Below are 27,739 nucleotides of genomic sequence, written 5' to 3' on the forward strand. Positions count from 1 at the left end.
AAAATTTATTCTATGATATAACACTGCTGGTGTAATTTACTCCCTTTGTCCACTAATGAAGTTATTTCCACAGCAGCTGTTATTAGTCAAACGATATACAATATTTCTTACATAAACTTGATAGTAAACCAGTCAATGTATTTTTCTATGACAAAACAAAGCTGGTATAATTTACTCCCCAATTCATTAAGTACATTAATTTCCTTGCACATGATTGGTCAAAGGTTATGACATAACATTTTTGATCAACAATGTCAATCTATAGTACCGAAATACTAGCAATTCAAGTTAACATCTTGTACTTTTAGATTATACATGTTACGATGTATAGGAATGTTAAATGACCTTTATTTTACATATGATTTAAATATAGGTAAACTGTTCGGATTAGAAAAAGAAACATGTTCAGTATACTCATAAGTCCAACTACCCGTGTTAAATGAACTGATAGCATATTATATAAATATTATTTATTATTTCAATAATTACTTATTTCATTGAGAGCCTGCTCAATCCCTTGTGTATGGGTTGTCCAAGAATCTAAGTAGTTCTGGATCCACAAATCTATAAAGGATTCGTTTAAACAAAAATTATGTATAAAACAAGTCACAACAATTTAAATATGTAAAAAATCTAGTCTCAAGAAAAACAAATTAGAAATAAACATTTAGAAATTAACAACAACAACTATTACACAAAGTATACATAAAGGTATTATTTGACATTAGATAGGGAGGACCTCCAATCTCCATGTAGAAATGGGAGACAACCCTATAGTGCTTTAATAGCTTGACCTGACTTTTCATGAAATTATCATCCATTTTTTTCTAAATTCAAACCAATGTACAGATCCCTAACCTGTCTTATTCTTATTATCAGATTAGTGGATTACGATAAGAATTTCACCACACCTTATTTGGAACCAAAAGAGCACATATCAATGTTTCTGGTTAAATCTATTATTATTTCAAATAAAAGATCAGAATCTGATCATCAGATAATGGATCTATAAATTTCTAAAATTCAAAAAAGCACAATAAAAAATGTATCTGTAAAATTTAAAATGCCACACTTAAAATTTACAAATGTATCAATTCATATAATACTGCTTATGTAAAACGTCAGTTTTAATTGGTCAATAATGTTTTAATTATATCATAATATATTATAATATTAGATCTATCTCTATACAGCACTGCTGCAAATTTATATTATCTAAAATATTTATTATTATATATTGGTTATATATATACTTATAACAGGTATGGTAGTTTGCTATATGACCAGAACCATAGAATTTTTGTTTATAAGACAACAAACAGATCTACATCATGTATATTATATAATCTTTTAAAAAATATTTATATAAATTATAAACATTTAATGTCAACCTGTCTCAAAATCATACATAAAAAACTACAAAATGGTGAACTGTTCAGTAATTATGTTTTCACATAAATCAACCATGATTCTTTTGTAAAAAATACCGTCTTTAAGAGTTTGAAAATAGACATTTCACCAATAAAACACAGTCCACAAAATAAATATGGGAAAGTTCAAAACAAAAATAAAATGATCTCTTTGGAATTACCGGTAATAATATTTTAAAATATTTTTTACTTACATACATGTATATATATTTTTGGATATATTCAAATCTTATTCAAAATTTTAAACTGGAGCAGTTGTCAAGGTAGCACTACTGGAAGAATTTGTGAAAATATTTTTATTTATACAATATTCTATATCTTTGCCATGACTACACTGGTTCCCTTCTGAGAAATTAAAAACAGCCATAATAAATCCAATAACTGCGACCAAGGTACCGAATGTTGTTATAAATATAGGAATGATGTTATTTTTAGATAGGATTGGTTCCTGGCGTAGTTTCATTACACATAATGGTGGGATGATAAATGCTAGAGGGGCTGCTGCCATCACTCCCTGAAAATAAAAATAACGTGTAAACTATTATAAAACTATAAATAATTATTTTCTTGTACATAACAAGACTTTGATATTCTTACAACTGGACAATATCATACATGTGAACTTTTTTTGATGATCAAGTCAGAGATTTTTCTTCATAAAAGAGGGAGATTTTAGAATTTGCAATAAACAAAGAAGAAAGTTCTGACATCAAAAAAAAGGGAGAGATCTTTAATTTGTGAAAATAACCCTTATTTTAAGAAAAATCTTTGAAAATCTGGCCGCAGAAAGTGGGAGTCTCCAGCTTAAAAGTGGGAGAGTTCACATGTATGCAATATTGACTGTGTTTGTATCAAAATTAATAAATTTTGCTAATGCATGGTGCCTTCAGCTCTTTGAATAATAAGAACTTCAACTGTCATTTAACAATATTCCACTCAGTTAGCAAAGAAGAATATTTGTATTTCATACCATCATTACCCCGTTGTTCCATAAGTTATTGCAAATATATACATAAATATAGATTATTTAAATACATGTATTCTAGATTTAAATAATTATACAGTGTCTGGAAAAAAAACATAGTCATCAATCACATCATCACATAAAAATGTGCTGTACCCAGGACTCAAGTCAATAACCCAAAATTACATATATACATGCACTTGTATAAGTAGAAAATAACAAAATACATAAACAAAAGTCCAAGAAAACCAAAATAGTTTTTAAAAAAACAACTTAAATTTCATAAGGCTAAAATAAAAATCTTTTCTTCATATAATGACAATATATATAGGTTTAAAGAAACACTTACATTTAACTCGAGCACAATACCTAGACAGTCTGTTGACATTGAGAGAGCACACACCAGCCCATTTATAACCACGGTAACAACTATATGTCTCCACAATGGTGGTTGTTCATTGGTGGAGAATATAGCATTCTCAACAACCTATAAAAATAAAACACTGAACTTTGACTTTTTTTCTTAAAGAAGTATTAGACATAAAAGGATATAAGCTATCACTGTGTTCCTGTGAAGGCTATTTATAACTGGAAGCAATAACCATAATTGAGCCGCATCATGACAAAACCAACATAATGGGATTGCGACCAGCATGGATCCAGACCAGCCTGATCAGGATCCATACTGTTCGCTATCAGTTTCTCTACTTGTTATAGAGTTGTACACATAAGCGAACGGCATGGATCCTGATCAGACTGCACGGATGCGCAGGCTGGTCTGGATCCATGCTGGTTGCAATCCCATTATGTTGGTTTTGTCATGACGCGGCTCAATTATCATAATAATAATAATTCTCAAAATGTGTTGGGGTCATCCAGACAGGGAACCTGTTCATTGGGTTATTGATCAAAATTCTTTCATTTGTGTTCCTTCCCTGGATTACATGCATTCAATTCACGCACAGACCCCCAATATTTTTTACACATTTGCATGTTTCCTTTACAAACTAATTTATATTTGAAAGATATTAAAACAGTACTTATATTAAACAGTAATCAACTAGAAATAATATAATTATTTATTAAGGAGATAATTATATAAGATACATACCTCTCTTGTAACAAAACATTCTATTGGATATGTTAACATGATGGTAAATGCAAAACCAAACCTCGCCACATTCATAAAGTCATCACTCTGACAATAATTCTCTAACAAATCTCCTGAAATAGATGAAATAGAAAAACATGTATACACAACAAATGATGCTCTCATAAATATAGTGTCCAACTTTATTTACGTTCCAATGAAAACGCCGTATTTCCTAATTCCTAAATATTCCTAATATTCCTAAATTTTGTGTGTTAATTTTCAATAGTCAATACTATATCAAATTCCGTTCATAGTCGCTCCTATTTTTCATAGTGCATCATAGAACATTGTTCTTTAATACAGACAGGTAGTGATGTAATAAAGTGAGTATTAATGAAGCCAAATAAAGCTTGAAATCTAAGTATGTTAGTATTCATCCATAACTGTTTTACAGAAATTAGTAACATTCTCTGAACACTATAGTGCTCCTTGAAGTTTCTAATTTCTGTAGAAAAGCACGGATGAATACTAATATATATATGATATTTTATTAATCCATATATAGATCAAGTATAATGACATAATGTATTACATGTACAGATAATTATAATCCTCAAACATAAAGTAAAGGTACAAGACTAGAAATAACAGAAACAAGGATCTTAGATAAACAAAAGTTTGTTTGTGTTGGTAAAAGACAAATTAAAAAAGATCAACAAATCTATAAATTGCTAATTTGATCCAATTTAATAAACATTCTGAATGTATTGTTTAACTCTTGCAAGGTATTAGAGAAATAGTTGACTGTTCTAGGACAGTTAAACAGTGTATTGCTGATCCCAAAAAGAAAGCATGGCCAAAGATTTACTTTGTGGCTATAACTTCTATCTCAAGGAAGCATATAATCAAATAATTTACCTTGACTCTATAATTATAGTCATGACAAATATATGGAAGCATATAAACACATACACATATCTACCTAAAGTTAACCTAGTAAAGGAAGCATATAAACAAATAATTTAATTTGATCCTATCTTGTCAAATAGATGGCAGCATATGAACATATATATATACCCTTGAGTCAATCCAGTGAAGTAAGCATATAAAAATAATTTACATTTAGTCCATCTACATGTAGTTAAGTAGATGGAAGCATATAAAGACATATCTAACTAGAGTCGATATAGTATAAGAAGCATATAAATAAATCATTTACCTTGAGCCCATCTAGTCAAAGAGATGGAAGCATATAAACATATTTATATACCTTGAGTCCATCCAGTGAAGGAAGAATATAAACATATATATACCTTGAGTCCATCCAGTGAAGGAAGCATATAAACATATATATATAACCTTGAGTCAATCCAGTGAAGGAAGCATATAAAAAAATAATTAACCTTGAGCCCTTCTAGTTAAAGAGATGGAAGCATATAAACATATATATATACCTTGTGTCCATCCAGTGAAGGAAGCATATCCTATAAGTCCAAACACCAGCATAAACACCATACAAAACATGACACTAACATGTGTAACAAAGTTCCAGCGTTCTGTTGTAGGGTTCTCAAGTGAAGCGTGAATAAGAAATGTATTATGATGGCACATGTAGGCTGAAAAATATAAAACCCTGGTTACCATTTGGTGGAATATGGTAGTTATACATTTGAGGCAAGTCATAGAAACTTAGATAAATGATCAGCATGCATATATTCCTCAAGTTAATAATTATATACTTTTAATTATTTGAAACTTAAAGTGAAATCAGTGACAAAATATAACAAGACGAGCAAATGGAGATCAAGCACTGCATTATCTTTTCCTCTAATAACATTTTATCTTGTTGGTCCTTGTACACTGATATATTTTGTATGTAATAAGAACTGTACAAGCCAACTGTCGTAAGATTTTTAAAGTCCTTTGTGTTTTTGTGGTCTGTTCATGGATATTACAAATATTTCTCAATGTAATTTCTTATAAGAACGGTAACTATATACGATAATCAATCAATTCACTGTCAATGAGACGCAAATATAAGATGGCTTATCAAGTCGGCAGATGCTTGTCTTATTATATATTATGTCCCTGGTGTAATAAAGAATGTACTATGAATATTGTTCTTTAATCTCTTTAATGTACTAGTTATATTTGCATACAACTTCAAACTTCATAAAATTTACAGGAAAACCCTATCCTGTATAACAAGAAAGAGATGGCACAAATGGATCATATATCAAACTGTTTTCACTGACTACGGTCATGTAAATAATTTATCAACTGTTCATCAATCAAAATAGCACAATGAAGGAAAATTTTAAGACCTCTACTAACAAACTATTAGCATGGAAACAAAAGGATGGCACAAATAGATGATATATAAGAATATCCTTTAACCTTAAAATAGCATAATAATTAACAGGTCAGCTCAATAGGTAGTGTTGGACTGTGAATTGGGTGACTAGGGTTTGACTACCAGATGGTGCAGGTCCACACAGTTGTTGTGATTGATCATGAATATCTTTTCTACGGTCATTGGCACTGTACCTCTGCTCTGGCATGTACAGAGGTATATAAGTTCCTTGCCAAAATGAAGGCAGCAAGTACTGGTAAACAGCTAGACAGCATGCCAAGGAACAATGCAGTGGCTGAACAGTGCTCTGGTGAATTCAAAGTGGCTTACTGCCATGATACTGAGGGTAAACTACCAATCCAACCACCCAAATAGCATAACCCAGGAAAATCTAAACACAAATTATATATATACGGGGTCAGTATAAAATATGACTTACCAAATGCCATGATTCCAATAGCCTGTGTAATATTGACATTAGCAAAAGACCAGGCATCCTCTGTAGCAGGACTACAAATATAAAATGTTTCTATCATCATACACATATATCTATTTATTCTCCTAAGCAACACATGACTCTCCTTATATTAGCAACTTAGTTCATTTCTTATTTTAACCCTTTACCTCATATATATGCGAAACAACGCACTTTCGACCCCCCCCCCCCTCCCCCTTTTCTAGGCCTGAAATAGTGAAAAAATGTCCTATTTGAGCCCCAAACACATGTTTTCGTTTGAGAAATGTTGCTAAAAAAAGTGAGCATTTTTTCGGTATTTTTGTATGTTTTGTATTTAAGTTTATAATTAAGAGGTTTTAATCAAGATGCATTGAATTTTGTATTTTAAATTCTGCTGATATTTAAATGCAATGCATTTTGTGATTTTGTTGCCTGCTTGCTATGGTATGTTCAAATTCAAATAGGTTTTCATAACATGGTAATTATTTTATGAGCATTACTTACATTTTAAGAGCAAATGTTCCTAGACGTATACAGATAAACAACAGTATAACACCAACCAGAACAAGGGACACAAACGCCCACTGAAATATAAACAAATATTGTTATGTTGTTTTCTTACAATACATTTAGTATTGCATTTTCCAATATCAACTGTTGTTCAATCACCATTATAACAGTCAATCTTTCGAAATATGTTGTCAATTTAGTTCAACTTGACCATAATGTTATTTTCATGTAACAATATAATGATTTTATTATCAATCATGGTATGATAATATCATACAAAATAAAGTGATAAACTGTTTGTAAATATAATAATTATACAAGTCTAAAATAAAAAAAAACTCTGGTCTGTCCAGGCCTCAAGGTTATAATACTTCTGTCCGAGTTCTGTCTCAAATCTTTTCATCGATCAGCAATTTCTGACCAGTCAAATATCTGAGACCCGAGTTTGAGCTTATAGAATTTCTTTATAACCTTTCAACACTGCATGCTTCTAGATTTTTCTGGTATTTTGTCCTAGTAATGGGATAAACACATTTGATAATGAATAATACAATGTAGGTTACAACAGCTGGTATAAAAACAGTTTTAACTTGTGTTTTATGAAATGTGAACCACAACAGTCAACTGTTACATGATATAATGACACTCTGTGGCTTATATTGAATAAATATCTGTCGTTCTACATTATTTAGTGCTGGACAGTATAATTAAAGGTAGAAAAAAGAGGCATAATTCTGCAAATGTGCTTGGCAGACTTACCTGCCCTTGTCATGACAGATAGACAGCATTTAATAATCTATGGTAGTACTTTAACAGAAAATTTCACAAACATTTTGTGTCATTATGGGGAGAAAAATATCACAACCACAGAGTTTCCTGCCCCCATTTAGATAGTGAACAAGTATTTCTTATTTTTTTATATAAGTCAAAAAGGGAAACAACTGTGTAAAATGACTTTCATTTTTTTTTTTTTTTGAGAAATGTTTCATGTTTCCCTAAGGTTAAAATGCACAATGCACAACTATGCAAAAATTGATTTTAAGACTATCTGCTCTTTTGAAATGGTGTAAGGTATAGTTCTAAGTCTGAAGTGAATAACATTAAATTTATGAGAAATGGACAATAACAAAAGGGTTAACCAAAACCTGCAACAGGGTAATGACATTTCCTCCATTAATGTCTCTGCAATGTGAAGCTAAAAATGATGAACAATTCATTTTTCTTGAACCATTAGCTTTATAGAGATATTTTTAACCCCCCCCCCCCCCCCCCCGGATTGCTGGTTGGTATTTAAACTTGCTTAAAACATGGATATTGATAAGATTCATAATGTCATTATCAAATTTACTTATGAAACTAGAAATGTGCCCATAGGGACATGGCTGGTATGCTTGGTATGCTCGCACATTAAACAGAGTAGTTACTCTACAGACACACAACAGAACAATGTACCAGCGGGATGGACAAGGGCAAATCTATATACCCTGCTCCTCCCCCTCCTCTGGTAGTATGTAGGTGCCTGAATAATACCTAAGACTGATTATCAATATCCAGTCCATGTCATAACAATGATTCATGTAATTTCTATTATGGTTCATGTACATGTAATTTCTATTTTCTGCTTCTTAACAAGCAAGAAATATCCATTACTTGTAGCCAGATGTTGGTAACATAATTCTTAAATTCACTGCAAAACTGATGTAAGTTATTTCTTTAAACCTGTATATTTACGGTGTTTATTTATTGTTATAACTTTACATCAACTCGGGTATCATCAAGTGCAGTGCAATGCATGTTCTTCTTGGGCTTAGTGCAGCTTGATTGATTTAGCAATAAGAATAAATTCTCCATAAGATTTTATAATATTTTTTGGTATCTTAATTCTTAAAGTTGATTAATTCAGAACAAGCAGGCATGTGAGTAGAACAATTTTAACCTTCTTTAAGTTTAAGCTCAATAGCTTGCTCACATGAAAGTATCCATAGACCTGGCAGGATCTGAACACAAATGAAGAGCAAAGTCAGCAACCACTTAAGCATTAACCCTTAACCTCATATATACGCAAAACAACGCACTCTCGGAACCCCCCCCCCCTCTTTTAGGCCTCAAATAGTGAAAAAATGTCCTATTTGGGCCCAAAACACATGTTTTCGCTTGAGAAATGTTGCTAAAAAAAGTGAGCACTTTTTTGGCACCGATCCCCATCCAAAAGATACATCAGGGGGTAAATAAACATATGAGCCGCATCACAACAAAACCAATGTTATGCGTTTGCGACCAGCATGGATCCAGACCAGCCTGCGCATTCTAGCCATGCTGTTTGCCATAAGTTTCTCTACTTGTAATAGGGTTTGAAAGCAAACAGCATGGATCCTGATCAGACTGCGCGAATGGGCAGGCTGGTCTGGATCCATGCTGGTCGCAAACGCATTACGTTGGTTTTGTCGTGACGTGAATAAATATATCTACCTTGCTAAGTTTGGTAATGTTTCTGTACAAGGACAACGGAAGTGTAACTAGTAATGTTACCAGAAAGATGATAAATTCTCGACTACCCAATATAGTATCTGCTATACCTGAAATATATATATATGATAAATTCTCGACTACCCAATACAGTATCTGCTATACCTGAAATATATATATATATAATATATGATAAATTCTCGACTACCCAATACATTATCAGCTATACCTGAAATACATATATATATAATATCATCAATAGTTAAAATATGATAAATTCACGACTACCCATTACAGTATCAGCTATACCTGAAATACATAAATATATAATATCATCAATAGTTAAAATATGATAAATTCACGACTACCCATTACATTATCAGCTATACCTGAAATACTAAGAGGATATTTTTTCGTTTGCGTGAAATATGGTATATATTTTCACGAAACATGATAAAATGCCACATATTTTCAAGAGCCGGTACGGCGAGTGAAAATATGTGGCATTTTATCATGTTGAGTGAAAATATATACCATATTTCACGAAAAACGAAAAAATAACCTTTTTATTTAATTTCATTATCAAAGAAAATGGTAACGAATCCCCTTGCTTGCTACCAACTGCAATTGTACAGCGCGCAGTAATTCATACGTAAGCACGCGCTGTTTGGCGCTACATTGTGACGTCATGTAAACAACTCTTTAAACGTCTGTACAGCGTTAATTACTGAATTAAAGATATTGGTGTTCGGATTAATTTTCTTAGTTAGACCATTTTCTATCATGCTAGATAGTTTTCAAAACAAAATTCAAGAAAAAGCTTTTTGTATTTATCAAATTTTTCAAACAAAACGGCGAAAGAAGTACCTTAAAATAAATATGAGTTTTGACTCCGCCCACTTTCATATTTATATTTCATATTTATTTTTAAAAAATATGAATTATATTTGACTGATATAGCACCATATTTCATGGGTAAAATTAAATAAATATATATATAATATCATCAATAGTTAAAATATGATAAATTCACGACTACCCAATACAGTATCTGCTATACCTGAAATATATATATATATAATATCATCAATAGTTAAAATATGATAAATTCACGACTACCCAATACAGTATCAGCTATACCTGAAATACATAAATACATAATATCATCAATAGTTAAAATGATATTTTGACAAGTTATATGACCCAATATATAAATTGTTATAAGCTTTTTATAACCTAACATGCTAGGTATAAAGTGCTGAAAAACAACCATTTATACCTAAATATAATTATAAGCTGTCAACTTATTTAAAAAAAAAACAAATTTCATATTGCGGATGAATTTCTTTCTTTGAGTTAAATAAAAATCCATTAATAAACTTGTCCAGTGAAAATTAATGTTCCGAGATTTAGTATGAAGTACATAGCACCCTTGTTTTTAATTTTAAATCAGAGCATGTTCTAGTAATTTATTCCACTGTACTTATTGTCTTTAATTGTTAATTTATTTGATTTATGTGTATACCTTGAAATATCTGGTACTTTTGCCTTTTGTTTCCTTTACAAAAATATGCAGAATGATTAAAAAGGAAATAACTGATTATAAGGAAAAAAATAAAAAGGGGAAGTAACTGCATAATATCAAATAATTTTTGTCTTTTATGATTGGGGAATATAGGACAACTATAAAATAAAATATAAAAATATAAACTAAACTTAATAGGGAAATTATTTACAAATGTTACATGGGAAATAACAAAAATATCTTAAAATAATTTTAATGAACATGAAAACATCCATAAGGTAGTTTTGAATGGCAGAAGGGCTGTTACTTTAATTTTATGCTTTTATGATTTTCTATTTTTCACCCATACCTTGAAAAGGCAAAATTTACCATTACTATCTGAAGTTAAAAGAAGAACACAAGAAAAAATAACTTGTTTATTTTGTCTTGATCACATAATAAAAACAGGAATTGTTATTTAACGGTATATATACAATGTCCATTATACATGTATGTATATTCATTTCAAATTATTAATTCCAAATTAAAATTTGATAGTTAAAATGAAAAAAAAAAAAAGTTAATTTTTATCTTCAAAAAGCAGTAAGAACAGTCAGCTAAGATCCAATACTGTAACAATACTTCTCTCTTAGTAACCTTTTAAAATGTAACTGTAAAAATATAATATAATACTTACTTGCACCTCCAATACGAACTATAATCTTGGTAATAGTGTCCCCTATAATTACATTGTAACTCACCATTGCTGTAATGTGAACAAAATATAAAAGTTTAAAAAAATACCAGTAGACAAGAATATGGTATGGATGAATGCTGAAGATAGCATCATGCCAGAATATCATAAAAAATCTTCTGTTGTACTAATATTTCAAAATCTCTCTTGTAAATACATGAAAAAGTTGAAAGAAATCAAAATTCTGTTTTAAAATGCGCATATTTTGACATTTTTGCCTGGAAAATAAACAGTCCGCTTTTCAAGGTGGAGGCATACTGCTTTAAAAGCAATGCAACTTGGGAGTATGCTGAAAGAGATACAAAAATCTATTTATAGCCTTGATGACCTTGACAATATCAACCCCTTACCCCATTCTGAGGGTCAAGGACAAAGTAAGGTAGCAAATAACAAGGATATGACAAGAAATGAAGACTCTTCAAAGAAAAGAAGTCATTTCTATTATTAGCATCAGTGACATTGACCTTAACCCCCTGAGGCACTATTCTAATCTTGACATCAGTTAATACATGTACAGGTTTGCATTTGAAACAGAACTTTTGTGAAGAAAAATGGAATTAAAAAAATGGCAACTTTAATATTGTGTTACCCAAAAATAAGTTAAGCAGAATATAGAAGCTGATAGTTTTCAAAGCTTAATAATTGGGATAATGCAATTCCGTGAGGCACCAGTCAGATGTCTTCCTTCACCAGTAAAGCCAGTAATTCTCCACAAGACTATATCATGATGGTGCTACTTTAAACTAAACCAGTAGTATATATATATAAAATAACAGGATAGTAGTCATAAGGTAATCATGGTCAAATAAAATTGTATTGATGCTTTATGTCATGTTACAGATAGGCTTTTAACTATGACATACTGCTGACATCAAAGACAAGTGTTGATAGTGAATGCATCATTTATTATGCAATGCAAACAAATTAACTTAACATCACCATGGCAATGTTGCTATAAATATCTCTTTTAATACATCAACATTGGTCTAATGATAAATCTAGCACCTGTAATCTATTCTTTAACATTACCATTTCCAGCATTTTTATGAATCAGTGGCATGCTTAGCATTGGGTTATTTTGTCACAATGAATAAAGTGGTTAATAACATAGGCACTTGGTTTCTTGATAAAATAACCCTTGAAGAGGTTTGTAGAACTCAAATATAATAGAATATTTCATTTTTTTTAACGCAGATGCCTCTTTTCTAAAACCGTCATTTTTCCGATATTACTAAAAAAACACTTTTCATTTGAAATACTGCATTCCTATTGGCATGCTCTGGAGTGCGGGTAACTAATACCTGCACTCCAGTTAACGCACTGTGCATGTATATGTATACGATTTAACTCTGTCACATTTTCAACAGAAATGTCCCCAAACTATGATACAAAGTGACAGTTACCTCATAAGGGGCACTCCCATTATACATTACATCCCCAGTTTTCTTTTTCAAATTTAAGTATAACAAAAAAGTGTGAAATCTAATTAAACATATTTCACATAATGGCCAAAACTACATTTTTATAAGTTTAATCAATCTCAAACAAAAAAATGAGTAATCCATCCTAAATTTTTGTAAATGCAGGGAAATGGTTAAGAATGTGTCTGGTTCTCATTGGTTCAAGCCCTGCTCAGGCCACAACCATGATTCCTCATACCAAATCCATTTGACAACAACCAGTGTTAAAATCCTTTTCTTGCATATTACATAACAATTATATTTCATCACCCAGGGATCATATTGGTGTTAGCCCAGCTTTTGCCATGACCATGAGAGTGGCAAGTTTAGCCTAAACCTGATGAAACCCATAGTGATAACCTTTGCCACCAGTATAGTGGCAGGCCAACTAACACATCTGTGCAGTCTGACCAAGCTCAACACTGTTTGCAGCTTTATTTATATTTTCATATTAAAATCCCTTTAACTTTGAATGCAATGTTCTAAACACAAAACTGGACAAATCCATCACACAACTTTAGCAGCTTAAGGATTTGTAAAATTAACAATTGTACCAGTATAACATACCAATAAATGGGTAAACAAACTGTAGAAAAGTGAGAAGATAAAATCCTGGTCTTCCACATGCCACTAGCATCATGTCCTGTTGTTATGAAAAAAAACACCAATATTTAGTAAACATGAAAATATCAGAAAAAGACAACAATATTTAGTAGACATAAAATATCATAAATACAACAATGATCATCTTGTAAAATCAGTTATATTAAAATATGTTCCAATAATTTATAACTATTAATACTTTCCTTATTATTCATACATGTTTAGTTGAAATTTTGATTCCTAATAATTATCTGTCACCCTTGAGCAATGTGCAGAGTTGTTTGGAAAATTTCCTTTATATCTTCTCCCCTAAATAGTGAACAGTTCTGAACAGTGACATCCGAATACTATATCCTAATTATATAATACAATTAACATATTAAAATAGTAATTAGAAATATGGAAAGAGAAAAGTATCACTACATTCAACTGTTTAAATGGTCTAAGAATGGGCAGCATTACAACAGAACAGCATGCCAACCAGACAGCATGACAACCAGACAGCATGTCAATCTGACAGCATGGCAACCAGACATCATGACAACTGGACAGCATGACAACCAGACAGCATGACAACCAGACAGCATGACAACAGGACAGCATGACAACCAGACAGCATGACAACATGACAACCAGACAGCATGACAACCGGACAGCATGACAACCAGACATAATGACAATCTGACAGCATGACAACCGGACAGCATGACAACAGGTCAGCATGACAACCAGACAGCATGACAACTGGTCAACACCATAGCATGACAATAGAACAGCATGACAACCAGATTGCATGACAACCGGACAGCATTACAACCAGATGGCATGACAACTGGACAGCATGTCAACAGAACAGCATGACAACTAGATGGCATGACAACCGGACAGCATGACAACTGGACAGCATGACAACCAGATAGCATGGACAACCTGACAGCATGTCAACCAGATGGCATGACAACCAGATGGTATGACAACCCGACAGCATGACAACAGACAGCATGACAACAGGACAGCATTGCAACTGGACAGCATGTCAACCAGATGGCATGACAAACAGATGGCATGACAACCGGACAGCATTACAACCAGACATCATGACAACCAGATTGCATGACAACCGGACAGCATTTCAACAGGACAGCATTGTCAACACAATAGCATGACAACCAGATGGCATGACAACCAGACAGCATGACAACCGGACAGCTTTTCAACCGGACATCATGACAACCGGACTGCATGACAACCAGATGGCATGACAATCAGATGGCATGACAATCAGACAGCATGGTCAACATGATAGCATGACAACAGAACAACATGACAACCAGATGGCATGACAACCGGACAGCATTTCAACTGGACATCATGGCAACTGGACAGCATGTCAACTGGACAGCATGTCAACTGGACAGCATGTCAATCTGACAGCATGGCAACCAGACAGCATGACAACCGGACAGCATTACAACCAGATGGCATGACAACAGGACAGCATGTCAACAGAACAGCATGACAACCAGATGGCATGACAACCGGACAGCATTACAACCAGACATCATGACAACCAGATTGCATGACAACCGGACAGCATTTCAACAGGACAGCATTGTCAACACAATAGCATGACAACCAGATGGCATGACAACCAGACAGCATGACAACCGGACAGCTTTTCAACCGGACATCATGACAACCGGACTGCATGACAACCAGATGGCATGACAATCAGATGGCATGACAATCAGACAGCATGGTCAACATGATAGCATGACAACAGAACAACATGACAACCAGATGGCATGACAACCGGACAGCATTTCAACTGGACATCATGGCAACTGGACAGCATGTCAACTGGACAGCATGTCAACTGGACAGCATGTCAATCTGACAGCATGGCAACCAGACAGCATGACAAGTGGACAGCATGTCAACCAGACAGCATGACAACTGGTCAACACGATAGCATGACAACAGAACAGCATGACAACATGACTGCATGACAACAGGATAGCATGACAATAGGGCAGCATGACAACATGACTGCATGACAACATGACAGCATGACACCAGGACAGCATGACAACTAGATGGCATGACAACAGGACAGCATGACAACCAGATGGCATGACAACAGGACAGCATGACAACAGGACAGCATGACAACCAGATGGCATAACAACAGGACAGCATGACAACAGGACAGCATGACAACAGGACAGCATGACAACCAGATGGCATGACAACAGGACAGCATGACAACCAGATGGCATGACAACAGGACAGCATGACAACAGGACAGCATGACAACAAGAAAGTATGACAACAGGAAAGTAAGTCAACAGGAAGCAAGACAATAGGACAGCATGACAACAGAACAGCGTAACCACAAGAGTGCATGACAAAAGGACTGCATGACAACAGGACAGCATGACTGACTGACAAGGGCAAGTCTTTATGCCCCCATCAAAAAAAAAGACTCTCACAACTCCAGAAATAGGTACAGATTTTGTCCATTAATATTACTAGGAAACTATATAACATCAATATGTAGTGATGTAGTTTACCTGGTATGTATTTGTATTGGACAGTTTGCCTGCTTCTATAAGTAGAATAATGGAATAATCTGAAAAATAAATACAAAACAAAATTGTAATAACTATTTACATGAAATGGAATAATCCAAGTAAAAAATGTAGCAATAATTTATATGAGCAGTAATTTATATGAAACAAAATAATCTATAAAGAGGGAATAACCCTTTATACATTTATAACTGAAATTTAAATTTAAGGGGCTGGGAATAATCATTGTTATATTTAATATAAATTAAAAAATTATGAAAGAGAGAATAATCATTATATAAAATGAAATAATTATCTGGGGAAGTATTATTTATTCATTTAAACTTGATAATCTGAAGAAAAATGAATATATAACTATGTTAAAGTAAGACACTAATTAGAGAAAAAAAAATGAATAAGCCATGTATGGGCAAATTTAGCTGTTTAGGACATTAAATATTTCTAATTAGCTTCTAACTAACTTAGTGTTTGACATTTTTGTAGGCATATGTAGTGTTTAGCCAGGTAAATGTGAAGTTTAAAGGTACCTGGTACATTATCCCTCAGAAACGAATAAATCTTTAATTCTTTAGAAAAGACAAACATGAATTTTAAAACATTTAAATAATGATTTCATGGTTTAATAAACTTTAATAAGGACAAGTCATGCGAAAAGACTGGCAGAATTTTTAAAAATTGAGGAATTTTCATGGGACAAAAAAGTAGGACAAATACTGTTATATCAAATTATCGCTGTCGTCTGACTTTTATGAAATGTCGTCAATTAAAGCAAAAGGCTTGAAGTGAAACTAGAAAATATCAACATCAAGTTAGGAAAAGATCACTAACATCAATAAAAAGTTCAAATATTCACTCATCTTAAATTGAACAGACATTTTAAAGTAAACGCATCTTATGTGCTGCTTCTTTTTTTTGATGCGAAGAAAAAAACTAAATTAAACATTCAATCTGTTAGAAAAAAATAACTGTCAGCCATAAAGAGGAATATTGTGCTAAACTGCATCCAAAGGGCACACAGTTCTACATCTAAATCAATACAAATTTCCCATGCGAGTTCCACAGAAATTCGGATCTTTCATCATATAATTTCAGCTTGTAATAAATAAAGTACAGGGAGGTAAAACGACGACATATAAAGACATATAAAATTATACGTTTCTCGAGGATCTCTCAGGGACGATGATATATCCTGTAATTTCTTAATTTATTGTCGTCTTGATTCACACAACATATTAAGAGCTTTAAAACAACTTCTTTTATTTGAGCTGTTTGTCTTTTGTGTACATGATATTCTGTTTCATTTCTAAAAAAAGGAACATGTGTGCATGGGCAAATGGTTAACCCTTTGTCTGATGGAAACACTTGACTCTACCAATGTGACTAGCAGACCATCTTTTGTTTATGTTTAAAAAAAAAAACAACCTTATATAGCTGTTTACAAATAACCAAGAAAACAAACATTTCTGCCATAAGAAAACCTTTAAATATTATAATCCAGAATCTTAGCCATAAAGCACAAAATATTTGTATTTTTTTAGTTGAAAAAAAAAAGCTAAAACAAATAACAATAACTTTCTTGTTGCCCCTAGATATATCATTAGATTTTTTGTCTTTCAAATGACACTGATCCTGATTTTTGTATCTAATGCTATATCTTATACCACTAGGTTTTATTCTTTTATCCTGCTACTGTCAATATCATCAGCTGGATAAAGCCTTGCCGATATCCAGTCATTACGTCATATGATGACGTCAACTGTTTAGCAGCAAAACAAAACTACATAGAGATGCTATTTTATCGGGGAAAAGTAAGAATAAAACCATTTAATTATTCTAAAAACATGATTAAAAGCAGGATAAATCAAATACATGGTTGATGTCGGGATGGAGAAGGTTTATCCGGTTCGCTGCGAAAGTGAATCTTGGCTCTCTAAAGCTCGCCAAGATACACTTTCTCGCTCACCGGATAAACCTTCTCCATCCCGACATCAACCATGTATTCTCTATTTACAATTCAGTGAACTATATATAGCTAATCAAAATTACACCTGAACAAAATGATTTTTACTTACCAGTTACCATAGCAACCAAAATAAGCAGTATAATACCGAGACCAAAACCAGCTTGCTTCATTGCAAATGGGATACCTGAAAATATCAAGTTCATGACAGATAACACAAATATATCTGTATCACTTAAGTTTTCTTTTCTTTTTGGTTATAATTCTCCATTCAATAAAACATTTTTTATTTGCTCAATATTAGAATATTTTTTTGTTTTTGTTATAATTTTCTTTAAAAAAAAAAATTGTTGACCCAATGTAAGAATAGAGACAAATATACACAAAGTCCAACTTAAAGTTTGTTTTAATTTGTTATAAAAACAGGGCATTTTTCATCCTATCAACAGGAGCCAAAATAGCACCCTTTTTTCCCCAATTTCAAAAAAAAATCCCAACAGCAACCAAAAAAAACAAAAAAAAACTTTGACTTGTTTCAACTTTTGAGAAAAACTGAACTTTTTTTTATAATTTTGTTTTTTTTGAAAGAAGTGACACGTTGTATTACCACACATGTTAAAAAAACTAAAGTGTGAAACATAAGACAAATTTTCAACTTGTTAAATTTTCTCAACATTACCAAAATGTCAAATAAATTTTCCCAATTTATGCCAAGAGCCTTTTCCCAAAACTGCTGTTGACAATGCAAAAGGCCCTTACAAAATGTTAAACCTCAGTTGCTTCATTTCCATGGTAATTGCCACAGTGTAGGGCTATTTCCATTACAATCTCTGCCAAGCAACTTCCTTCAGGTGAAACAAATTTTGTTGCTGAGAAGTGTTGCTCTATGGTGATTTAATATATTGTGAAGTGTTACTTTGAGAATATTTTAAAACTGTTATTAAAGTGGCATTATGCTCGTCCTTGGGTATATAGTGAGTGACAGGTGGAGTCAAAATAAGTTAACATTTTTCCATAATTCCTTTCAATTATAATTATAACTTACTTCCCATGAAAGATAACTCACATAGCCCATGAAAATTTCTATCAATATCAGTCTAAAATTACCTGTTACGTTCGATTTATAAAAAGAGTGGGACAGTCTGTCTATATATTTAAGGCAGATTTATCTTTAATTCTAAACATTTTCAAAATCAACTGTTGGTCAATCCCCATTACAACTGTCAATCTTTTGAAATATGTTATCAAATCAGGTGAACTTGACAATGAAAAAATGAGCATGAGTTCACTTTGAAAAGAGGTAATTGGTCTACAGAGTGACATTATGTAGAGGTGGTACTGTAGATGTACATCTAGCAGGACCAGTGATATATAAATGTCATAAAAAAAGATTGGCATTAAATTGTTCCGTTAATGTTCATTATGACAATGACAAAATAAAATTGTTCAGTTCATTTGCTTCATTACAGCTAATTCTTGTCTATTCTTTAGACAGTATCAGAGCAATATTGGCTATATTCAGTCTAACATAACAATGTGCTTTAGATAATGAAGTAAAGGAAAATTGTCAAGAATATTTGCTGAGTTAAGCTTTTTGACTGATTAAATTTGTCTGATTCTCTTTTGCACAAATTTCTACCAGTAGATTTTATCATCAAGAAATTTCTGTTTTGTCAATGTTGTTTCGTTTCTATAGCAACAAGTTATGAACAACCAGACATGGCAATAAAATGATGGAAATGTGCCCTATCAATGTTGATATGAGGCAGGCAAGTCTGCACATCATTGTTGTCTGATCAGGCTGTTTTAATTTTGACATTTAACTTAAGTGAGCTTTGTAAATGCTAGACAAAAAGTGAAGGGCCCTCTCCACCACTCACCCAATATACAACAAGTGCCTAGTTTATGCACCACTGCAGACGGATCAACATTAGTATTTAGTTTACAGTTTAAAAATTACACATTTGTAATTGTGGCAAAAATAAATGGACAGTGTTTGGCACCAGTGTTGTGCCAGACCAGACTGTACATCCATGCAGTTTAACCATGACTATTCTGTATTGGTAAACTATTTTCAAATTTTCATTTTGAAATCAGTTCTTTTTAATCACAGACAGTTCAAATACAGCAGCTAGAAAGGTGCCTTTAAAAAAACAAGACATGATAAAACTTTAACCCTTTTCCTGCTTATATCATCAGTGAATGCTTCCTTGCACTTTCTATGAAGTCACATTGGACTTTATACTGTTACCTTCTAAGACGTTATTCAAAATAACCAAATTTTTTGTCAGATTCGTACCCACAGTAGTAAATGGATAAATGATTTTAAGATGGTAACCTGTACAACTGAGACTTATTGGCCTGCAAGTTCTATTTCACATACTTTAAATGCTGAATTTGCAACTGGCGCCATGGAAAAGATGAAATAATGATAATAATGTCACCATGAATTAAATCAATAATTTTAAACAAAGAATGAGGTGTTTAAATCATGATATAAATTTCAATTAGCTTGTTTCCATGGAAACAAAGAATAAAGATGCACATTTTTAAGCTGTTGAGTAAATTTCACCACACTTAACTGTTAACATGTTTTAAAATCAGTATCATACATTATTTATGTCTATTGCTATTCTAGGAACAGTCCTTTTTTGAAAGGAGACATATGTTACAAATTATTCTGCCATAATTATGTGCATAATGATGTAACATTTAGATTATGTTAAAGATAGAGTGAAATATTACAGTTTTTTCTTGTTGTATTTATTTACTTCAGATTATGCCCCAATGATTTCAGCAGTTTTTCTAACATGAGCATTGCCCCATTTATTCAAACAAAATAAATTTAGAGCAGTTTTTTCTAACATTAGAATCTGAAATAAATTCAGAGCATATTTTCTTACAGTAGACTTTGCCCCATTTACTTAAACCAATAACTTCTGAGGAGTTTTCTCCTAACATCAGATACTTTGTTCCATTTATTTAAAATTTAAACAGAACAGTTTTTCCTACCATTTATTTTAACAAAAAAATTGAGAGCAGTATTTCTTATATATATTTGAGAAAATGACTTGCCCAACATAATACATACTCTGTAATCTCCAGTCAAATGTTTTGCAATTTATTCAAATCAATATACCGTACCTTAGAAACAAAAACAAACAAACAATAAATGATTGGGGACTTTTTATGTCTGCCACACAGCACTTCACAGCAAATAGAAACAATGAAAGCAAACAAACATAAGTTGACTGCAGACTGTTTGTGAATTGTGAAATATGGCTCTTTCACATGTCTCTTCACAAACCTTTGCAGTTTTTGGTATTCAATAGAGCCAGGAAATTTACTACATGTACATGTAATTTAGTCACTGAAGTAAACACTGTATAAGGGGAGTAATTTTTACAATGGCCACCCAGAATTCTGTCTTGCTGTTGCCAGTGCCATCCATAAATACCTTTATGCCTCTTGTAAATTGCTGAATGGACATTGTGTTATGATTTAATACATTTCTGATATACTTGTAGGTTTTACAGCATTTCAGTATAGTGATTGACTGTAGAATTAGTTCATAAAAGTATAAAATGTTAAAATTCATATTCTGCCAAAGGAGTAACCCCTGGAAGCAAATTTAGCATTAAGTGAAATATTGTGATCCATTTAATTTCATTGGGTTTTGTCATAAAAGCATTTTCGTGGGTGAATTCTTTAATTTATGGATTGCCTATTTGTGTAAAAAATGCAAATACAAAATATTTAACAGAAGACAAAATAAAATTTTGTATCTTAAAATCCTGGATTGATCTATATCTATGAATTCCTTGAATTCAAGACTCACGTTACAAAAGTAATAATGACTTTGCAGTAGGCAGAAATTGCAGAATTCATTTATTAAGCTTGTTAAAGCAGCAAGCCTCCAGACCTATGTTAACTGAAAATGTTTAAAGTACTAAAAGCATTGACAAGTAAACAAATAGTGTAATTTGTCTTGTAGCTGCTCACAGACCAAGATCAGTTGACACATCAGTGTTACATCTGATCATGATCTGCATTCTTCACTATTCAGTTAAAACATACATTTTGAAATTTTCCTAAAATTCAAAGATGGACAAGCACATTATAGGATAATTAGTGTGGTAAGTGCAAAAGGTCTTGCTATCCTCATAGTGTACATTTAATCATAGTGTACATTTAAGATGTCAAAATATACAAGAAGAATGGTATCAGAGCAAAATGTACAGTACAATCACTACAGAGGATTGCCTTTTGGGAGACAAAGATAAGTTTGTTGCTGAAAGATGATACTTTAGCGAGGTTATATTCAATGTGAAATGTTACTTTTGAAGAAATGAAACTGTTATTATAAAAAGGTAATAGTTCTACAGAGGGCCCCTTGGTAGAGGTTGCACTTTATGTCATAAAATATAGTAAATTCATTCATATACATGTATTATTATAATGGAGACAAAAAATAACATGCATTGGTATATAAAAATAATTAATTTGTGTGCTCATCTGTAGGCATGCAGCTTTATTGTTAGTTTGTTAAAATGGTCTTACCAATAATACCAGAGCCAATGATGGAGTTGATGAAGTTGAAACTTGTCATAGGAACATTGGTTTGTTCCTTATCAGACTGGCGCTCATCCTCAAACAAATGCTTCGACTCACTCATACTTGATGTGTCCGAAAAATCTGAACCAGTCTGAAAAAAAAAGTGAAGAAATTTGTTTAATAAATGTTAACTTAAAGATTTTGTCTGAAAAAAAATATGTAAAAACCACTTCCAGTCTAGAAATAAAAAAATCTTTAAATGTCACAGTAAAATACTGTATGAAGGCAGATTAATTATGTCACCTCTTGCAAAAATCAATTACATTCTGAAAAAGAAATTTAGATAAAAAGAACTCAAGGCCACATCATTTTTTTTTATTGTCATCTACTAAAGAGCATAACAAGATCTACTCCTTTGAGAGACAACCTAATCTATATGTCATTCCCCACCACTGCTAAATAGGGAAGCTTAAAATCACAAGATTTGTCATTCTTTTATATCAGTACAAGATGGGTTTTCTTTTAATTATTTATTTATTCCCAAAAGACAACCAATTATAAATATATGTAGCGAGAACTTGGCTCAATAATTATTCTGATTGTCATAAACCATTTACCTGCTGAATTTGTGTGATGCATGTGCCCTTTTTGTGTCGCCTCTACGGAGTAGTGGCGACATATAGGGATCACTTCTCCGTTGTCTGTCTGTCCGTCTGTCCGTCCGTCACAAAACTTGTCCGGACTACTCCTTATAAACTACTGGTGCAATTTCATCCAAACTTTACAGGAATGATCAGTACCAAGTCTAGTTGTGCATATTGTCAGCATTTTCCGGTTAAATGATTTTTGTCAGATTTATGGCCCTTTAATAATTTTTATTTTTAAAGTTTGTACAGACTACTTCTCTTATACCACTAATGCAATTTCAATGAAACTTTACAGGATTGATCTGTAGCTCAAGTCCTTGCGCATATTGCACGGGTTTTTTGGTTGAATGATTTGTGGCCGAGTTATGGCCCTTTGATAAAAAGGTGTTTTTTTCTGTGTGTTGCCAGATACACAAAAGCTTGTCCAGACTATTTCTCATAAACTACTGGTGCAATTTATCCAAACTTTACAGGAATGATCAGTACCAAGTCTAGTTGTGCACTGTCCATCTGTCTGTCCGTCTGCCACAAAACTTGTCCCAACATGAAATTGGCCATCATGAGGCGACACATATGATCACTGATCGCTCTTGTTTCAATTTTAGAAAACACCATTTTAAATGTATTGCGAAAATAAAACACAAAAATTGATCTAGCAACAGTATAGAGCCTTGAGTCACACTACAGGTGTGCAGGCTTAGGTCTGGCTCTATACTAGCAGCAAAGGTTGACTGAATTCCCTTTCCAAGTAATAGTTAAAACACTAGACTAAGTTTAATCAAAGTACAGAAGGCGCTGAATTTGTTTGGGTCTCAGAATGTCAGAAAGGTGAGGGTTGTGAGATTATAAACCAATTTGTTTTTTGTATAGTCGCAGCCACCACTGCTGTTTCCAGTGTTTTAACTGTAGTAAATTGGCTATAAGACTAATTGTAACACTGATATTCAATTCAATGTTTATTTGACTAAAACAATTTTTTTAAAAAATGAGTTGCCTTAGCTGGGATTCGAGCTCCAGACCTCTCACTTCCTAAGTGAGCGTGCAAAGCCCTCGGCCACGGTGAAGTTATATGATAAAGGCCTGAAGAAAACCACGTTATTCTAAATTACGGTTTGTAACCCTTATTAATTTTGATATATTTTGTTCACGGTAAACCTGTTGTTTAACACTGATGTAAATAATCATGGAGCTGAATATAAGCATGTATATCTATAAAGAAAAACACAATATTAGAAATCTTCGACCATTCGGGAACTATTTTTTTCCCCCAAGAAAGTTTGAAAATTAATGCGCCTGTCATTTGACAATCTTTACACAGTGATTTCCCCTTTAATTTTTCGGCGTTAGTGTACATATAAAGGGAGGTAACCACTTCGGGGAGTTTGGACTACTTTCGGTTTTTGCAAATAAGCACATCAGGGTCTGAAACTTTGCTACCAATATTATTTTGTTTGGTCTGACAACCCAAACAAATAAAAACTGTATAAAAATACATATGTGTAGTCAACAAAGAATAATGCCTTATCGTGTTCAAAAGGAATAAAGAGCTGTTCTGTATGCAAATTTGACAGCTGTCACCTAATACAAAAAACAAATCAAGAAAATTTGTCTGTATTGCTAACTTGCAGGAAATGACAAAAAAGTGTTTGAAAGCAGACTTGTTGCTTGATTTTGACTACAATTTTGTTCTCGTGTACAAACCAAGATTGATTAGGTCTTTGGTGGTTTAATTTCTAGCTTACACTGGAGACCAGATCAGTAATCTGTGCTGCAAGATTCATAGTTTGTAGCATTTTATTTTGAAAATACCATTTAAATAACTTAATGTACAAACATACACAATAAAAAAGTTTGTTGGTTTATAATATATTTACTATTTCATTTGTTTGGGTTTAAAAATCTGCATGCCTCCAGAAGAGCTAAAAGTATTTCAAGAATAACATTTGAGAAAACTGTACTAAGATTTAAAGGAAAGTAAAAAGATTCAAGATTCAAGTACAAATGTAATAATTTACAATCATGGTATGACTGATTTCCCCATATTTCTACTGTGTGACTTACACAGTAAGGGCTATTTTTGCAGATTTTTACCTCATTTTGGTAATTTTTGTGGACTGTAAGTCTCATTTGCAATGTTAATTTTCTTTGCCCACTTCATGATATTTTACTTTGCAAATACATTTTCAAAATTTTTTTGAAAAATAAGCATGAATCTGTAGGCATGCTGCTTGAAATCATACCAAGAATGTAAAGGTCATACAGTAAATTTCCAGATAATTATATTGGTGGGAGTAAATTTTAAGAGCAACTGGTGGGAGTAAATTTTAAGAGCAAGCTTGAGCATTATTTTAGTCACAAGCTGGGACATCAAATTTCTGCATTTAAATAAAGAAAAAAAACAACAACAAAAAACCAGAAAGATAATGCTATAACTCCCTGAATAATGCTTTATTATAAAATACACAGTCAAAAATATTCAAGAATTTTACCTTGGACCTCTTCTGTAATATTCGCATTTTAATGAATCTGAAGATTCCATAAAAATGTTTATTAAAACACTAGGGAATAGTTGTTGTCCTTATTCAAAATTAATTTAAAAAATTGTATGAGGTATAATTGATTTTTATTCTGCAAAACTATTCCTTCTTTACAGAACAAGAAGATATATTAAAAAAAAGGTTTTATTTCCTTAAAAAACATCCACAGCATTTAAATGTTTAATCTGATATTGTGATATGAAATAATTATAAACCAAGACAGTCCATAAACATCATAAAATTAATGAGTGTTGGGCTATTCAGAATCACAATTATTAGTAATTATATGTACATTGTATTACTTTTATAACAACTTGTTACTATTGGCCTTTCCATCATTTATGCATATCCACAGCTTCCTAACATTAACATGGCACACCTTCAGATGAGTCAAAATAAATCTTTAAAAATTCAAATTAAAGAAAAGAAATGTACAGTCAAACCTGTGAATAGGAGAGATCATTCATGGCATTTTTGGACTCAGAGTCTACTCTGTTGTATTTTTATCACTGAATGTTTGTCAAAGAGAGTGGTCTGTATTTACTAGCTTGTCTTTATTTGGAGGTAGCCTTTGACATAGGTTTGACTGTATGTAATAGTGCAATCAATGACAGAATTAGAGAATTTAGAGAAAGTTGATAGTATTTCTGTGGATAGAATTTAATGCCTTATGCTCCGTAAAATTACTTTATTATACCAGCCAACATAATTGTTATTCATTAAAACAGTTTTTATGTTTTCATCATCTGTAGGTCTGTATACTGCTTTAAAAAGTTGATGAAATTAAGATATTCATTATGCATCATGAAGAAAAAAAACATTTTCTAAAACCATGCAAAAGCTTCTAGTTAAATCAGATCTGATAAATTAAGGGCTAATTTGATTTCCATCCAAAATTCACAAATTACTGCTGCATTTCTGAATTTTAGCTATTACATCAGTAATAGCTAATCAGACAAGCCACACAAACACGAACATTTAGTAATTTAATTTAATTGCAAACGTTTCGGCTATATGCCTTCATCAGTGCAAAACATAATAAAATTACCGGAAGCGACGTCATAACAGAACACGCGTTAAACGCGCGAAAAACGTTATGGCGTTTAGCGGCAAAACTATGATAACATGTAGAAACAAATATTTATGCTATAAATAAAGCTGGTACATGAATTAAAATGGATCAACAGTGATACAGATGTCTATTAGACAGTGTTAATAAAAATAAGATAATAGACAAACATATTAATATTCATGTAACCTATTATAAATCAAACAATACTTTATTATTTAGTCCATTTGGAATCATAGTATTTAATTTATGGATCCAAAAAGATTCTTTACATAACCGGTCCATGTTGTTGTCTATAATTTCTATAGGTAAAAATGAAAAATCTGACAATGAACACTTATTATCGTTTGATCCGAAATGGATCGCAACATGTGAAACTGGATTAACATCACAATTTCTTATATCAAATCTATGTTTATTCATTCTGCATGATACATTTTGATTAGTCTGACCTACGTATTGCTTTTTACAGCCTTTACATGTAATGAGGTAAATTACATTACGCGTAGTACAATTAACATCATTGTGTAAATCAAAAGAACTACCTGTTATGCTGCTATTAAATTGGGAACCAACAATTATATTGTTACAATGTGAACATCTACTTAGTAAACATTGGCTAGATAAAAATGTGCGATCAAGTAAAGCACTTCTCATAAGATAATCTCGAATGTTTTTAGGACGTCTATATGCTAAAATAGGTTTGAACTTGTTATGTATATTTTTAACGCTTACCTTATCAGACAAAAGTAATAGATCCCAATATTTATTTAAGATTTCACCAATA

The 27,739-nt window shown here is 32.3% G+C and overlaps 1 protein-coding gene across 3 annotated transcripts in view; it reads right to left on the bottom strand.

Annotated features, from left to right (window-relative positions):
• Positions 1-1,151: 1,151 nt before the first annotated feature.
• The window catches only part of LOC132738079 (putative sodium-coupled neutral amino acid transporter 11), a 57,119-nt gene continuing 30,531 nt past the window's right edge, over positions 1,152-27,739 (bottom strand). For all 3 annotated transcript variants that reach the window (XM_060725507.1, XM_060725508.1, XM_060725506.1), the window contains 12 exons: positions 22,706-22,850; positions 18,258-18,332; positions 16,168-16,226; positions 13,559-13,634; positions 11,475-11,543; positions 9,277-9,383; positions 6,802-6,881; positions 6,280-6,350; positions 4,942-5,103; positions 3,506-3,618; positions 2,744-2,881; positions 1,152-1,944 (listed from right to left, as the gene is read on the bottom strand). In XM_060725507.1, coding sequence (XP_060581490.1) covers positions 1,672-1,944; positions 2,744-2,881; positions 3,506-3,618; positions 4,942-5,103; positions 6,280-6,350; positions 6,802-6,881; positions 9,277-9,383; positions 11,475-11,543; positions 13,559-13,634; positions 16,168-16,226; positions 18,258-18,332; positions 22,706-22,850 — 1,368 coding nt within the window. In that variant the 3' untranslated portion in view covers positions 1,152-1,671. The remainder of the gene's footprint in view (positions 1,945-2,743; positions 2,882-3,505; positions 3,619-4,941; positions 5,104-6,279; positions 6,351-6,801; positions 6,882-9,276; positions 9,384-11,474; positions 11,544-13,558; positions 13,635-16,167; positions 16,227-18,257; positions 18,333-22,705; positions 22,851-27,739) is intronic.

The sequence above is a fragment of the Ruditapes philippinarum genome, unplaced genomic scaffold, assembly GCF_026571515.1.
Source record: "Ruditapes philippinarum isolate M1 unplaced genomic scaffold, ASM2657151v2 ctg1914_1_1_1_1, whole genome shotgun sequence".
In the NCBI taxonomy this organism is placed as follows: Eukaryota; Metazoa; Mollusca; class Bivalvia; order Venerida; family Veneridae; genus Ruditapes; species Ruditapes philippinarum.